This window comes from Odontesthes bonariensis, chromosome 19 (genome assembly GCF_027942865.1).
Source record: "Odontesthes bonariensis isolate fOdoBon6 chromosome 19, fOdoBon6.hap1, whole genome shotgun sequence".
In the NCBI taxonomy this organism is placed as follows: Eukaryota; Metazoa; Chordata; class Actinopteri; order Atheriniformes; family Atherinopsidae; genus Odontesthes; species Odontesthes bonariensis.
Genome location: NC_134524.1, coordinates 5,750,358 through 5,767,000, shown reverse-complemented (window position 1 = coordinate 5,767,000; position 16,643 = coordinate 5,750,358). Strand labels below are relative to the sequence as shown.

At 40.6% G+C, this 16,643-nt stretch overlaps 1 protein-coding gene across 1 annotated transcript; it reads right to left on the bottom strand.

The window, feature by feature from the left end:
* Positions 1-9,386: 9,386 nt before the first annotated feature.
* On the bottom strand, positions 9,387-13,263 carry LOC142369066 (uncharacterized). Its single transcript, XM_075451304.1, has 10 exons — positions 12,963-13,263; positions 12,580-12,882; positions 12,062-12,334; positions 11,402-11,650; positions 11,109-11,222; positions 10,902-10,970; positions 10,600-10,650; positions 10,435-10,499; positions 10,246-10,331; positions 9,387-9,619 (listed from the first exon to the last, which is right to left on the bottom strand). Exons 1-10 carry the CDS (start codon positions 13,117-13,119, stop codon positions 9,607-9,609), a joined length of 1,380 nt encoding a protein of 459 aa, XP_075307419.1. The 5' UTR covers positions 13,120-13,263; the 3' UTR covers positions 9,387-9,606.
* Between the last annotated feature and the right edge of the window lie 3,380 nt (positions 13,264-16,643).

Here is a 16,643-nt window from a genome sequence, read left to right as displayed (position 1 = left end):
TCGTCTGCTTCACATGAACAAAACGTCTGAAGAAGTTACAACTGATACGTGTGCTGAGGACGTATCCTACGTGTCCTTTGCTTCCTTCCTTTTTACACTAAACTCAGACAGCATCAGTGGTTTGGGTAGCAGAGTCATTTCCTGTCCAATGCAGAAATAAATTAACTTCTTTCATGTGCAAAGATCTGTTCCTGGTGTATAAAAAGATAAAGATTTAACAAGCATAGCAGTAAATATGGAAAAGGAAAGTTTTTGTGCGGAAACATGTTCGGTAATGCAGTTATTCCATTGAGGTTTGCTGAAAACATTTAGTCCTTTCTGCTGTTTTTGCTGTTGCATGCTCTACTTTTAAATGTGACATCACTAATACAGATACTTTAAAGTTAGAGAGATCCTGCATTTCCTAAAACACTTAGGGCCTGGTTACATGGAAACGTTTTTCACTATAACCGATATTTTTGCTTATCGTTTGGCTGTTGCGGTCATATGGAGCCGTTCTGGGTACCCCAAAACGATATTTTTGGAGAATGGGTTCCAGAGTGGGAAGATCTAGGAATGCCGCCGTTCGCGTTTCCATTGTTACAGCCAGAACGGATTTGTTTACATCTGCGTCACAGCCACATGACCAACGCCAGTGACGTATTCACATACGTCAGTGACCAGAACAAAAAGTGGCTTCCATTCAAAATCCGGAAGAAGATGACAACACAACAAGGACAGACAGCGATCATCATGGACCCCACAACATTGACAGCAGCACTGCTAACTACAGCGGCGTTTTTGAAGGAACATTTACAGGTGGTAGAAGTAGGGGCGTACACGCATGCGCATTGCCAGAGGCGCAGCTTGCCAACAGGCAAGGCAGGCAACTGCTTGGAGCTCCGAGCCACTAGGGGGCCCCCGAGAGCTGAGGTGCCAGGGTCCTTAAAAAGTATTTTTTAAGGTCTTAAAATGTCTTAAATTTCGCCGATTTTCGAAGAGTGGCATTAAATTTCTTCTGTGTGGCATTAAATTTCATCTGGGCGGAATGAACGAAAGATATGTCTGGAGAGACGATTTTCTAACTTTTGTGTGTGTGCCAGTACTTCCGGTGAAAACTTCCGGTGATTTGACAGCTAGCGCGTCAGGTTAGGGCCAGTGGCCGTAAACAAAGGTTAACTTATGGCCGAGAAGAAAGATGATAATATAACGTAACTAAAAAAGACTAGCTTTCTTCAGTAGCCTAATGCTTACTGATTTAGGAAGCCTAGCAGCCTAGTTGCAAATGCTAGCCGCAGTAACGTTACCAACCATACCCAACGTCAAGGAGTTGGCTGAGCAGGGGCAAGATTCTGGAGGGGCTGGCAGGAGAACTCCGGGCCATTTGAAGCGCAATCCCCTTGCTAGAGGTTGTCAAATACTGACAGTAGGACACAGACAGGTGCAAATCGGCGCTCCCTGTGCAGAGATTGTGCTGTTTGCGCAGCCTGTCATGCGAGGCTAATACGTGGTGGCTAAGGGGCAAGTGCTAACCCTTCCACGTAAAACAACAACTTGCACACTGCAGAAACGTCACAATATTACTGGGCATGTATTGTTGTAATGTTTTAAATACTTGAACGCAGTTTTTCTAGAGAAGATAATTGCTTTGTATATGGGATTATCGTCCATTGACTCTTTTGGGCTTTCACATGCGCGAGCCTACAACCAGCCGGTGAGTTACATGCTGTTTATAAAGTTGTTTTGTAACGTCCCCATGCCAGTAATGTGAGAACCATGCATATGGTTTTGATGGTAAGGCTTGTGACTTTATTGTCGGATGGTTTATAAAGTGGTGTGACGTTTCTGCAGTGTGCAAGTTGTTGTTTTACGTGGAAGGGTTAGCACTTGCCCCTTAGCCACCACGTATTAGCCTCGCATGACAGGCTGCGCAAACAGCGCAATCTCCGCACAGGGAGCGCCGATTTGCACCTGTCTGTGTCCTACTATCAGTATTTGACAACCTCTAGCAATGGAAATGCGCTTCAAATGCCCCGGAGTTCCCCTTTAACTTCATAATGGGTGAGTGCAGGTTTCATTCACTTGTTTTCATTCTTTCATAGGATTGATTCACTTCATTGGTTTATCCGATTGCTGGCCGCCGAGCCATTATGTGTCTGGGTTTGTGTAGGTTACTGATCATGGTTGTTAGCAGTTGATAGTCAGGTTGTGTGATGTGTGGGTGAGTGTGTATTTTTTCTATGGGTACGTCCCATTGACTGTATGAGCGGTCTGTGCTCGTTTTTTTAAAAATTTAATTAGATTGGAGATACTTTATTAATCCCGAAGGAAATTAAATTTTGTCGTGTGGTTTATGCTGCAAAGTCACTGTCCATAGTCTGTGCTTCACGTGAGTTGTCCAAAGTTCTGGTTTAAGTTAACTTGGGTAGTAAAATCGTTTTGCTAGTTGTAAAAGCACAGTAGACATAACTCAAAAATTAGGTTCAATTATGGATTTATTTTGCTCAGAGCCTCAGACAAACAGACAGACAAATGGCAGCGGTGTGACAATTGGGCACGATTGTCCTGTAATGTGTGGTGTTCCCTTGTGCATTTGAATCTTATGCGATCATGTTGACACACTGAAGCACACATTTCACACTGGACTTTTTTTCAACACCGAACAGCCAAGAGTGTAGTTTTTATATATATTTTTGCCATGGTAATGGTCTTAATTTTTATTCTTAGAGGTCTTAAAAAGGTCTTAAAAGTCATTAAATTTGTTGATAAAAAATGTGCAGATACCCTGGGTGCATTCAATCAGAAATTTTCTAGTTACTTTATAAACTGTCTCAAACAGTGGCGAACGTTTGTGGTGAACATGTTTTCTTTGAACAGTTAAATTTAAATGATTTAGTCAAAGGTTGTCTAGTTAACATGCCATTCTATAATTCCATAATTGCATTGTAGACTTCGTCAAACTCACATAGAGTTCCACTGTAGGCTATGTTCGCGGAGAACTAGCCCCTCAGAGTGTTTGCGATTGTTGGCAACGTTCGCCGGAAATTCAAGGCTAGCGGAAAATAAAAACCATACTTATGAAATCGAAATCATGAACAGCTTTACTTGTCACAAAGAATCTTTAAATGAACACAATTATTATTGGATGGCCAGCTACACCCGGTAGATAAATAGCAACAGGCGAATATCAAGTGCCAACGTAGACAACGTAGCCTTTTTTAGTTATTTATTTATTCTTTACATGTATATTTTAAAAATAACAATGTTTTTCATGTTTGGAACATGTTTGGAATAAAAAGAGGTTTTATTTCATACATTTTTCGTTGGTGTCAGATGTTTTGGTGACGAACACTGGTAGGTAGGGCCCCCTAGGATTTTTTTGCTTGGGGCCCCCACAGACTCTAGAATCGCCACTGCGCATTGCTTCTTATATTGTTCTGGTGTAACCGGTGGGGGTGGCTTACAGCGCACATAGAAGCAAGCGTGGCGTTGCCATGAGGACCTGATATTTTTACAGAAGCTTTCCTGTGTGGTCGCAATAATTTTCGTACTCGGTTTAAAAAAAAAACCTTGTTTCATTTTCGTGTAGATGTAGCCTTAAACACACAGTATTTGGCTTCGAAGGCCCAAGAACAAACTATCAGGCCAACTCTCCACTTCCTCTTCGCACACATTGAGGCATGAGAGCAGCAATTAACACATTAACCACATTCAGTTCAGAGCTATCTGACCTACAATAAACTGTGAAACGTGACAATTTTTTCTGTTCAGTGGCTTAATATGGTGCATTCATTTTATTATTTATTTACCTGTGGATGCCGTCTGCATCCTGCAGTGACACATGTGGGAGGCACCTTAAAGACTCAGCGGCCTTCATCCTCACAACTACATGGCCGTCAGACAGGCAGCGCAGGCGAGTCTGAGGCTGACGGCTCAGACCGACATTCAGCTCTCTGAGCCGAACCAGTGGACTCTGTCCCAGCGGTAAGAGCTGACATGAAGCTGCTGCAAAGGTGCAGTCTGTGAAGCATCTTGTAATGAAAGCTCAGCAGCATAAGCTCTGCCTGTGTTCTTTTCTCTGGGTTCTCTCGTTGACAGAAGAAGTCGGAGAGGACTGCGCTGGAGCAGGGATCTGGTGTCGTCCCTGCTGCATCCATCACCTGTCAGTCCTGACCTCGTGTAAAGGGGCTGTCCTTGTCCCTGTGAATCAAGGTTAGTTTTATACATATACACACAGGTTTATTAATATATCTTCAATCAAGTTTTCCCATTTGTTGTCTTTGTTATTGTTATCACTGACTCTCTGAATCTGGCCCGCACTGTGCTGTGAGGATTGCTGTGTAACACTAGAGGTGAGCAGTGGTAGTACCCCTGGGCACCACTCAGTGTTGTCTGCCTTTCCACAGGCAGCCTCTGCTTCCTTTTTCTATTTTTTTTTCTTTTGTGATTATCTTTTTATTATATATTTCAAAACATACATCAAAGAGGTATCAAAAAGGCACCTTGTGGATAGAGTACAAAATAAAATTAAATTAAAAAAAATATGCATATACAATACAGAACATAACACACTCAGCTCGTGCTGGCAGCAAACTCAAAGAGACAAAGTATTCATAGAAGGTCTTTAAGGGCAGCAGCTATGCTCATCCAAGTGTTTACAGTGGTTTCCTTTGCCTTATTAATCTTTGCAGTTGTACCTTCTAAACACACTATATAGTGAAAAGAGACTATCCAAAATTTATTAAGATTTGTGTCTGGGTGTATCCATTGCTGCAATATAGTCTTCTTAGCAGCAGTGAAACCTGACATCAACACTCTTTTTTCACACAGAGAGAACTGATACATTGAATCATCATTAAGCAAAAGTAAGCAAGGGTTCAAGTCAAAGTCCAGTCCTGTGAGACCACATACGTAACATACGGGTGACATAGTCCCAAAAGCGTTCCTTTTTCTATTGGTTCAAGGGCTCCAAAGTTTCATCAAAGGATTCGCAAGAGAAGTCTTGGTTTGTCCTTTTTTCTCTCTTCAGGTCAGATCCTCTGCACAGATTTATCATATAGAAATGAGACAAATATAATTGGTAAGACTTTGATTTTTTCTAGTCTGTTTCTGTGTCTGTCAGGAGTAAATACACTGGAAAAAATCAAAGTCTTACCAAGTATATTTGTCTCATTTCTAGTCAAAATATCACATGGGTGAAATCAATACTGGTTCAAAGTAATGCACATACTGAACTGTATATACAACAGTGCCTTGTAGTGCAAGATAGCAGAGGACATCTTGAAAGGCTGCAAACTTCCAAGGTTGTGGTGTGAAAACTGACCGAGCATTCATATGCAAGAGGAGCTTTTTCCCCTGTTAGTCTGAAACAGAACTGAGGGGCTAAGCTGGTCAACAGAACCCAGCCTCGCTGTATATCCTTCATGTTCGATCCCTCTTCGCCTGCTTCAAGCTGTGGATCTAAAAATGACCGTTTTGAAATGCGATCCAACATCTCCACTCTCTTTCTGAAAGTCAAACATGTGGATTTATCGGACTCTGGGCTGTATTTCTGTGGATATTACTTAGGATCATACCTGGTGATGGCGAGTGCAACATATTTGGAGGTTGAAGGTAACATATTTTCATTTTTGTATGTTTGGAATATGGATTTTGTTGGATAGCTGTCAAAATAACATGACTGCCTGCCTGCCTTGTAGAAGGGACCCCTGAATTAACACAGCTGATTCTGGGTGGTCTCAGTGTTCTCCTCTTTATGGTCATCGCTGGTCTGGTTGTCAAAATCAAAAAGCTGCAGACAGGTAGTTGCTAAAGAGAGATGATAATTCTTACTGCTTTTTACAGAAATGTGTAATAATAATGAATGATTGTCAGTTATCTGACCAGATGTGTTGTTTGTCTCTTAGTTCGCTTAGAACAGAACATACGGAGGACAGAGGTAATAACTGCTGTCTATTGACATCCACCTCAAATTCTTTCAAGTCATGTGTGATTCTTTTTATTCCTAAAAATCCATCCATGTGATGCAAAGTGTTCTTATTCTCAGAGCTCAGACTCAGACGATGTGAACTATGCGGCACTGACTTTTCGTCCGGCAACAAACAGAATCAGAACACCGGAAACAGAAGACGCACTCGTCATTTATGTTCCTGTCAGACGCAATAACAAGGAGGTAAAAGCAAGGATTCTTTTCTGTGAGGTGTAGAGTTGCTCCTTTGATTACATTGCAGCTGCTTTGTGGTTGGTTGTCTCTTTGTTCTTACTTGGATGCTAAAAGATATAAAAGATATAAAATGGGGCCCAGGCTCTAAGATGACAGCTTCTCTCCTCTAACTCAGGTGTGGCTGCAGGTTTTTGTTCCAACCCTGCAGCAGCACAGCTGACTTGTTTCATTCAATCAACTGAACTGTATGCACTGAAGTTCTTAACCAAAAACCTGGTGAAGAACAAAGTTTAGAACCTGGAACAAAAACCTGCAGCCACACCGGCCCTTTCACAGATCAGTTTTACACCCCTGCTCTAACTGAACCATTATGGTCAAAATCAAATCAAATCAAATTTATTTATATAGCACATTTCATGTACAAAACAATTCAAAGTGCTTCACATAAAATAAAAGCATTCCAGCAGGGAGTGGAAGAAGCATTAAAAATACATAAAAGAATATAAAGAGAAACAAATAAAATTATTTTGGATCTAAGAGCTCTGCTGGGTTTATATTCTCTGAACATATCACAGATTGTAAACCATCAGCAGGCTTTTAAAATCTATTCTGTGACTGACTGGAAGCCAGAGTAAAGATTTTAAAGCTGCTGTGATGTGTTCAGATCTCTTAGTCCGGGTTAAAACTCCAGCAGCAGCGTTCTGGATGAGCTGCAGATGTTTAATGCTCTTTTTGGGAAGTCCAGTTAAAAGAGCGTTACAGTAATCGAGCCTACTGGAGATGAATGCATGGATGAGTTTCTCCTGGTCTGTTTGGGAGAGGAAACCTTTAATTCTGTTGATGTTTCTGAGATGGTAAAAAGCTGCCTTGGTGACAGCTTTGATGTGGCTGCTGACAGTCAGATCTGAGTCTATCAACACTCCGAGGTTACCAACTCAGTCAGTGATTGTAAGGTCCCGAGTCTCAAGATATTTAAGATATCTCTCTCATCCAGGTGTTTACTTCCTCCAGACAATGACACAGTACGGTGACGGAGACACTTAAAGTTGGCTATCGTCTGCATAACTGTGATAATTGATGTTAAAGTTCTGCAATATCTGACCCAAAGGAGCATATACAAGTTAAAAAGAAGAGGTCCAAGAATTGACCCCTGGGGGACTCCACAAGTCATGGCCTTATCTTCTGCATATCTTCTGTGCACTGCTCTGATAGTCGTGCTTCATTCAGTATCTCTCTCGTCTGTCTTTATCTGGACTGTATTTCTATAGATTTTACATGAACATTGAATCATACTTTTAAATATTAAGATTAACCCAGTTGTTCAGATGATTCTAAAATCAGTGTTTCAGCCCTATAGGCCTCTGGAGAAGTGACTCAACCTCCCTCCTTTATGCAAAGTCGAATGTGTCATCACCCACTCAGGATTGGCTCTTTTTACCCTTCTGATGGCGCACCTCCTTCTATGAAAGGATCCTGCAGAGAGTCGTTCAACAGGCAGCCGTGGTTTGGTGTGCAGTTTGGAGTCAGGAAGATTCTTTTATGTTTTGATTATTTATTGATTTGAGTTCCCCTTGTTCCCTTGATGAACCTTTAAATTCCAACTTTCCACCTGGACATCTTTTATGTAACTTCCCTCTAACCCTCGCAGAGCAGGGTCATAACAGTCAGTCTCAGATTTATCTTTGAAAGGATGAGTTTTAGTTTAGCCTCGTAATTTATGAAATGTAACGATTGTCTTGTAAATATTATTCTCGAGCAACTTTTAGATGGACTGAGGTTTTTCCTTTTTGATGCTCTTGCAGAAGAATGTGATGTTTGTGTAACGTTCACATAATGTCAGTGTGCTTCTCTGTGGATGTATGCTGCCCCCAGGTGGACTGAGAACAGCAGCGCAGACGGGATCTGATGCTTCATCACATCAGTCTGTACAGATGATATGTGGGAGGAGCCTCCATCACTTGATTTAACATCCGTCTCTTTTACTTGGTCCAAAAATCTCATCTGTAAATAAGCAAAGAGTTTCGACACAGAAGTAAAACATTTAATACAACTGATCAGCTGAGCAGCCATGTGTACAGTTTAATGATATATTTAAAAAAAAAAAGCTCATACAAATCAAAAATATGCCTGAATAGTCAGGTGAAGAGTTTGTGGTGATAAGTTAAATAAGATTATGTCACAGTCACTCCTTTAAGTAATTAAACCAAAAGGTCAGACGGAGCAAAACCAAACAAGACTTATAGGTAGGGATGCACCGATCCACAATCTTAACCATAAAAATATAACAAGTGTAATTGGTTCAGTCGGGGCAATTAGGGATTAAATCCAACGCAAATCAAAATATTAAATGATAAAGGAGCTGAAATTGAGTAAAAAACAACAGCTTCACTAGCTTGGTTGGTGGACTTTCAAAATGAATAGCAATCAGCTCTTTATATAGTTTAGTGCAGATAGGAATTAAACATCCTTTACAAAAGCATCTGAACAAAATAGCTTCTCTAGTAAAAACAAACAAACAAAAAAGTAGTAGTAGTCCCAACTTAACAAGTTTTTCAACCACTAGAGGGGGCAGAAGGCCGTTGGATGAATGCCAATGCTGGACAGGACAAGGGGGGAAAAATAATTCAAATCGGTCGATATGGATAAGCCCATCGTCCCTGATACCCGATCTGAAATTTTCTTCGATATCGGTACCGATATCCGATCCAAATATCGGAGTATCCCTACTTATAGGTAAAACTTCAGAATATAACTCCTCCAGTTTTTTGCGGTCATACAGTTGAATAAATAAGCTGAATGCACAGTTGTGTACTGCTCTGACTACCTGAGTGACTTAAAGCAGCATTGTGGCACGTTAAATGACAGATCCAAACTATATCTGGATGAGTTTTGAAATGACACCCAGCCACATGCATGCAGACACTCTGGCAGCTCAGTATGGATTTCAGAATGTCTAATATGTCACTGTTACAACCCAGCTTGTGTCCTGCAAGATAAAATAGAGACTGACCACAGTTCAAAGAAATAAGAGCTTTATTTTCTTCCAAAAGAAGTGAAAAAAAGTTCACATCAAGGTGGGAGATTAAAGAACAAGAAACACATTTACAGGTGCAGCCATTAAAAAAATAGGACAATTAAACCAATGAACTTTCTAAAGACTCCGACACTGCCAGGTCTGAAAAATGTGATCTAATCACAGTCTGACCGAAGAAGCTAAATAATCACAAAAGACACACATTCATTAACACAAAGATATAATGCTATCTCAATACTATTAATTCTAATTTAACTTAAACATAAGAGTTAAAGGAACAGGTCTCTGCAGATGTGGTCAGATTTAACAGATGCACCCGATGAAGTGGCGGCTGAATTTACGGAGCTCTGCTGCCAAAGCACGAGTGCAGTTCATCATCTGTGCTGCTCTTCTTCGGCTGATGATTTCCTCTCATGGACCTGACACTAAATCACAACAAACAGCTGGAAAACAGACACAGTTATGTGTCAGGCTCTATCTGACATCCTGACTCATCAGCAAACATTTGTGGGATCAAACTCATTTCTGATATTGAAATTGCTTCACAAAGTCTAATCTGGGAAATTATTTATATTAATGTTGTGAAAAACAAATGCACATTTTTAGCTCTTATAAATTGACTCTAAGTGCACATAAAACAGAGAATTCTCTGAAGGAAACAGATGAACAATATAACTATAATTTAAAAAGATTTAAACAAATGAAACGTCCTGAGCGTTTTCTTCAAAGGAGAGCATCAACTAAATGCTTCTTTAGTTCCCATCAAAATATCCTCTATTGTACCCAGTGTCAAATTAAATCAAATCAAATTTACTTATATAGCACATTTCATGTACAAAACAATTCAAAGTGCTTTACATAAAATAAAAGCATTGCAGCAGGGAGTGGAAGAAGCATTAAAATACATAAAAGAATATAAAGAGAAACAAATAAAATCATTTAAATTGAATTTAAAGTGTCTGATAACGTGGTTGAGTCATAGGTGGAAATGATGAAGGTGACACAAACACAGTTTTTTGGGTGATGGTGGGTCCCCCAGCGTATTTATCAGCAGATAAATAGTTCTTACTGAGGTTTCATAGCTGCGGTCGAATCTGGATTCACATTATAGTAGTCAGAGCCGTCCTCTTCTATCCTCCTGATCATCATGTTCTCCTGTTAACATGCACATGTGGAAATATGGAGAAGCACACGCCCTGTGTTTTATCTGTGCAGGTTATTGATGAGAATGATCACTTTTCATAGATTGTGTACTCACTCCTCCCGCTCTGATCGTTGGGCTGATCAGAGATGGAACATTAGCGTAATAACCTTCCTGCTGACCTGAAACAATAACGTCATCATTTACTTTAACTTTGATCACAATTATTTTAGAAGTGAAACTTCCAGCAGCTGAGTGTTATAGTCAAAGTTTAAACTGTACCATCTGCAGAGGCTTCACCTCCTCTGACTGTTTCATAGACACAAAGATCTCCTGCAGGTCAGAAAAAGTCACAACACAGTTAAACGAGCCGCCTCATGTGTGTGAAACTGATTTAAACTTAAAGATTTCTTCAGAGCATTTCTTTCTTTATCGCGTGTTAATGTCCTGGTTTGATTTAACTCGACGGTGTTAAAGCTGCAGCAGAGAGAATAAGTCATCCTGGAGAACTGGATGTTATGGATGAAGATATTCTGTCATTGTGTGATTAGAAACTGAGTTTCAGAGGAAGCTGAAAGACTGACCATGGAGGAGAGAGGAGTAAACCTGCTGCTGGGTCTCATCCTGGTTGACCGTCTGCTCTGTAGCAGAACCTTTTTCACAAAGAATAAAAAGCTGGTTTTGTGTTGTACGTTGTTGTACTGCTGTTCCAGTTTATGTCCTCATGAGGCATCGATGTCCTTCAGTAATGAAAGAATGAAACATCTGATACCAGAAGAAAAAGCTCTCACCTTTGGATCGTCTGCAGCGACACAGCAGGAGCAGGAGAACGATGAATATGAGTCCAATAATTGGTCCAACGACCATCAGCACAGGAAACAAAGAGCCTCCAGGTCTGGATACAGCTTCAGTAAAAAAAAAAAAGTTAAAAAATGAACTAAACTTATTTCTATAAAGCCTTTCAGACAATTATTCCTGGAAAATGGACTTCAAGATTTAATCAAAAGCAGAAATGTAACGATTAGCTTGTTATTCTCAAACAGAAAATAGTTTTAAAGGCATCAAATAATTGAACTCTACTCACCTTTAACTGAGATCCAGCTCTGTGGTGAAACCTCCCCTGAGTGTTCACACTTGTAGATACCTTCATCTGACTGTGACACTGCAGAGATGTTCAGCTCCCCTCTGCTGTCACTTTGAAGAAGTGTGTCATTGTGATAGAAAAACACATTGGAAAGTGTATTTTGTCCTCTGCGTCTGCAGCTCAGACTGACAGAACCTCCCTCAGTTACAGGATGGACGGGGCTCACCAGGATAACTCCAGAATTATTCTCTGTAACACAGTCAGAGGACATTAGGTTTCTGTCAGAGATCAGCTGGTGCAGACATTTAGACAAAGCTGACTCACACAGTTGAATTGGCTGAAATTTGATCTCGTGCATCGTGTGTGTTACCAGCTTTTAACAAAGATATAACACTGTCTACAGTGTCATAAATCACACAGTAGTTGTTCTGAATCGTGAAAGGTGACATTAAAACTTCAAGCTCTCCTGTAAAGTAAGACAACAGCAAACCAAAGTGTTTTCCAGTGAACCTTAAGAGCAAACTACGCAGCAGGATCAAGAGACAAATGCTCACAGAGAAAGTTCATGTTGTATGGATGTGACATGCTCAGGTACAGTTAATGATGTGATGCTTAAATACAAGACAAAGTGAAAGAAAAAGAACATTTATCATAACATACTCTGCACAGTTATGTTGACTGCGTTGCTGAACTCTCCTGATCCAGACTCACACCAGAACACAGCATTACTAAACAGGAGATACTCTATGTTACATGAGGATCCAGTCATTGTCCCCCATAATGACTCATAGCAGTGTGACAGGTATCCTGTTTCTGTAATCCTCCTCACTCTCCACTCAGCAGATTTTCCTTCACAGTTCAGTGACACAGGATCACCTCTGAAGTGTTGAACTCTGTCAGGACTCACTGTGAGAGACGCTGCTGGATGAAGATCTGAAAAACATGTGATGAGATTTCACCAAAGCAGAGAGAAACATAACCAATGCTTCATTACAGATATTCATTTGGTTTATTTTGTTCTTCATCTGAACATCAGCGCACACATTTCAACAAGCTGATCTGTCTGACCACAACACAAAGTGTGTTTTAACTGTCTGTTAGTGCAACCGATACAGTAAGTGATTTATTCACAGTGAAAGCATTCCTTCTGCTCACTGAGAGGACAGAAACAAACTGACCTGCAGACCAGACAAACTCTGGGCGACTGTAATGAGTGTAATACACTGGGTCTCCTCTCCCAGCTCTACACACATATCCTGCTGTGTGTGTCTGTCCATGAATGATGTAGGAACCATGTTCAGTCCCAGTGTTGCTATCAGGCAGCAGCTCATAGCTGTAAGAGCTTTTAGACGGATCAGGAACAGCTTTATACCAGTAGAACCTCCATCCTGCAGACGGATGTTCAACCTGACAGCTCAGAGTTACTGAGGCTCCAGGACTCAGCCATGATGGAGACACAGTGAGGACAGGCCGGGGTTTATCTGATGGAGAGACAGAACAGATAGAAAAGAAGTCTGTAACCCTGGATTAAAAAGCTGTAACTTTAACATTTTTAACTTACCTGATACAGTTACAGTGATGACATCACTCCACTGTGTTAGAAAAAGCTGGTTCCTTCTGCCCCGGCAGCTGTATCCTCCACTGTCAGTAACTCTGCTGATCCTGTATTCACTGGATGTTGGAGGTATATTTAACCTGGCTGGTCTCCATTCATACATCCACTGAGTTCCTCCACCTCCCTGGATCTCACATCTGGCAGTGACGGTCTCACCGCTGTATATCTGAGCCCAGCTGGGCCGCAGGATCACTGTGGCCTTAATGGAAACTGCTCACATAAAAATATTCAGTTAGAAGACCAACACACACAGAAAACCAACAAAAATATGCTTTGATTCTATTTCCTGTTATTTGACACTGATCATCTATGTATTTATTTCATAAATCTTCATAAACATTTAAATAACTGTAGTTTGTTTGCTTTTTGGAGCAACATTTCTCAGTATTTACTGACTTACTGATCAGTTATTTCTACAGTTTTTATTTCCATCCTGTTCAGTGCTTTTTCATGATGTTTAACAGCAGCACAAAGAGCATAAAGTTCAAGTGTTGAGGTGTTTCAATTCTAAAACTGATGAACAAGAAGAGATTAAGGACATCCAGATGTAATAAATGAGAGAAGAAGATTCTGCCACTCTTGTGTTGAATCTGAACAAAACATGAAGAGTCTCAAACATCAGAGGTATCAGTAGGAGTTACTGTCATATAATCATTGTTTCATTCATGTTCTTTTTGTTGTTGGGACCAAAATGCTCTTTTCTACATGACTGAGAAACAGATGAAAACTTCTTTTATTTCAGAACAAATGAATAAACTCACGAGTTTCCTCAATGGTGACATCACTGCTGACTTCTGAGTAGAAACCTGGTTCTCCTCCTCCTCCTCCTCTTCCTCCTCTGCAGTGGTACAGACCTCCCTGTGACACTGTGAGGTCTTTATATCCATTGTTTCTTATGGGCTGAGCTGCAGAATAGGCTGACCCACCTCTGAACCAGTCAAACCTCCATCCATCAGAGCGGTCCACAGAGCAGGTCAGTGTCACACTGCCCCCTGCTGGTATGGTTCTTCTCTCTGCTGTCAGTGTGGCTCTGGGTTTACTTGCTGTTGAGTTCAGATTTTTGTAAATTAATTAATCAGAATTTGAGTTGATTCAGTTTGTTTAAATATTACTAACAGACTGAAATATTTCTGGTTAACAATAAAAACAAATATACACAAATAAAAGTTTTCAGTTTCAGTTTCAGTTGCCTCATCCACTTATTTCCCTCAAATGTTCCACTGCCCTGCGTGCTGTCTCCTCTTTCTGTTCTCAAACTAAAATAAATCAGTTCATCACTGAGCTTCCTGGCAGCAGCTGGATCAGTGTTGGACGGAGAAATGTTTCCATCGTCATTTCTAAATCAGTAAAACACATAAAAACATGATATTTCATGATGAATTGTGGACAGTTTAACTCACGTGACACTTTCAGAGTGAAGCCTTCGCTCCATTCTGTTAAGAGATAGCCACTTCTGGCCCTACAGCTGTATTCTCTGCTGTTGGACTCTGCGATGATCCTGTATTCACTGGATGTTGGAGCATTTGTGTTTGTTGGACTCCATTCATATTCCCACCCTCTGTAATCAGCTCCCTGGATCCAACATCTGAGGCTGACGGTCTCACCGCTGTATATCTGAGCCCAGCTGGGCTGCAGGATCACTGTGGGCTTAAAGGAAACTGTTGACACCAAAAACACAGTTAGGACACAAAGAAAAGAGGTGAGAAATAAAACAGAAACACAGGACTGTTTTCATCTTTAGTTGCTCTGCTTTATGGTAAATTATTAAAACAACTGTGATATTTATACAATGAGGGAACTCATCAGGTGTTTAGAGCTTGAAGTGTGTGACTCCAGTACTTTAAATGACATTTTAACATAACCGCAGGCTGATTTTAGAATTAAACATCTACAAAGTTTCTGGAGCTTCAGTTTACACACCTCAAAGTCACAATGAAACAAGAACAGATGTAACAATGTGGAATTAAATTAAAGCTGTTTTCCTTCCAACAGAGTTCATCATAAGAAAGTTTCACAGCTGAATGACCTTTAACCTTTTATCCACTGGCTGTGGATGGAACCTTGTTTTTCTTACACACCAAACTAAAACTTGTTCTTCTTCGTGTAGATACTGTCAAATCCTGGGATTGAATTATTCATTTGATAGTTTTTAATAATGTGTTCAAAATGGATTTTCTCCTGTTCTCAGATTCCATGATGTTTTATTCCAAATTAAATTTCTAAACTCACCAGTTTGGTTAATGATGACGGCGTCACTCATAGATGTGACTAAGTTAGTCTCTCTTTTAAACCCTCTGCAGACGTATTTTCCTCCCTCTGAGACACTGAAAACTCCATCAATGTCATCATCTTCTATGGTCTGATCTCCAGATGAGGTACGTCTCCAGAGCTTATATCTGAGGCCTGCAGGATCCTTCACAGAACAGGTCAGTGTCACACTGCCGCCTGCTGGTATGATGTTTCTGTCTGCTGTCAGAGTGGGTTTGATTTTAAGTTCTGTAAGTTAGAAAAAACACATGATGTGAATCATCTCTTAAACCTTTCACAGACATCAGCTCAGAACTAAACTGAACACCAGTGAAGACTTTGGATCACATGTCAGAAAGCTCTCTGATCTGATCAGTAACATCAAAACACCAAATCAGGGAACAGTCTTTGGATGAATTTGTTCATCCTTCCAGAAAACTCCACAGACTTTTAGTTTATTTGTCACAAGTCATTTCAGCTGAATATGAGGGCCTCGTACACATTTGAAGTGAAACATTTCTAATTCAGAATTCTTCATTTCTAACTTTGGCAGCTCTGACAGGTGACACCGAAAACCTTCAGCTGCACTCAATGCTGCTCTGTTTATTGTAAATTTAACTCATTTTTGTTCAATTATTCAAAGAAAAAGGTCATATTTATCCCATTAGAGTCCCAATAACACTCATCCATTTTCTATAGCTGCTTAGAAACAAACAGCCATGCACGCTCACACTCACTCGCAGGGTTAATTTAGAACATGCATGTTTTTGGAGGATGGCAGGAAGCCAGAGTACCCAGCTGGGGTTCACACCAGGAACCCTCTTGCTGCGAGGCGACGGTGCTAACCACCACACCACGTGTGTCCTCACAAAGATCACAGACTCTGCCTAACACAGAGCTCAGCGTCAGACCAGCGTTTGCTTCTCAAACATAAAGAACAGAGACAGTATTTTCTGCAGAGGAGTTTGAGAACAGATGAATCAACTTAAAGGGAAATATAAGTTATCCTGGAGGCTGATGATGTCCCGCCATCTTAAAAACACATTTCATGCTGGGCTTTAGTTTCCCACTTATCTACATGTGTGGCGTTGGACAACTCATAGGCATGAGGACTCCTACAGGTGATATCAGATATTGTGACAGCCAGCACGTGGCCTTAATGGAAACTGTTGACACTAAAAACACAGTTAGGACACAAAGAAAAGAGGTGAGAAATAACACAGAAACACAGGACTGTTTTCAGATTTAGTTGCTCTGCTTTATGGTAAATTATTAAAACAACTGTGATATTTATACAATGAGGGAACTCATCAGGTGTTTAGAGCTTGAAGTGTGTGACTCCAGCACTTTAAATGACATTTTAACATAACCGCAGGCTGA

Excerpts from the sequence above, each read along its gene's own strand:
- LOC142369066 (XM_075451304.1), bottom strand. The coding sequence starts at position 13,119 with ATGTATGAATGGAGACCAGCCAGGTTAAATATACCTCCAACATCCAGT. Across the intron at positions 11,223-11,401 it reads GAGCTGGATCTCAGTTAAAG|CTGTATCCAGACCTGGAGGC; the intron begins GTGAGTAGAGTT and ends TTTTTACTGAAG. Across the intron at positions 10,332-10,434 it reads CAACGATCAGAGCGGGAGGA|GAGAACATGATGATCAGGAG; the intron begins GTGAGTACACAA and ends GCATGTTAACAG.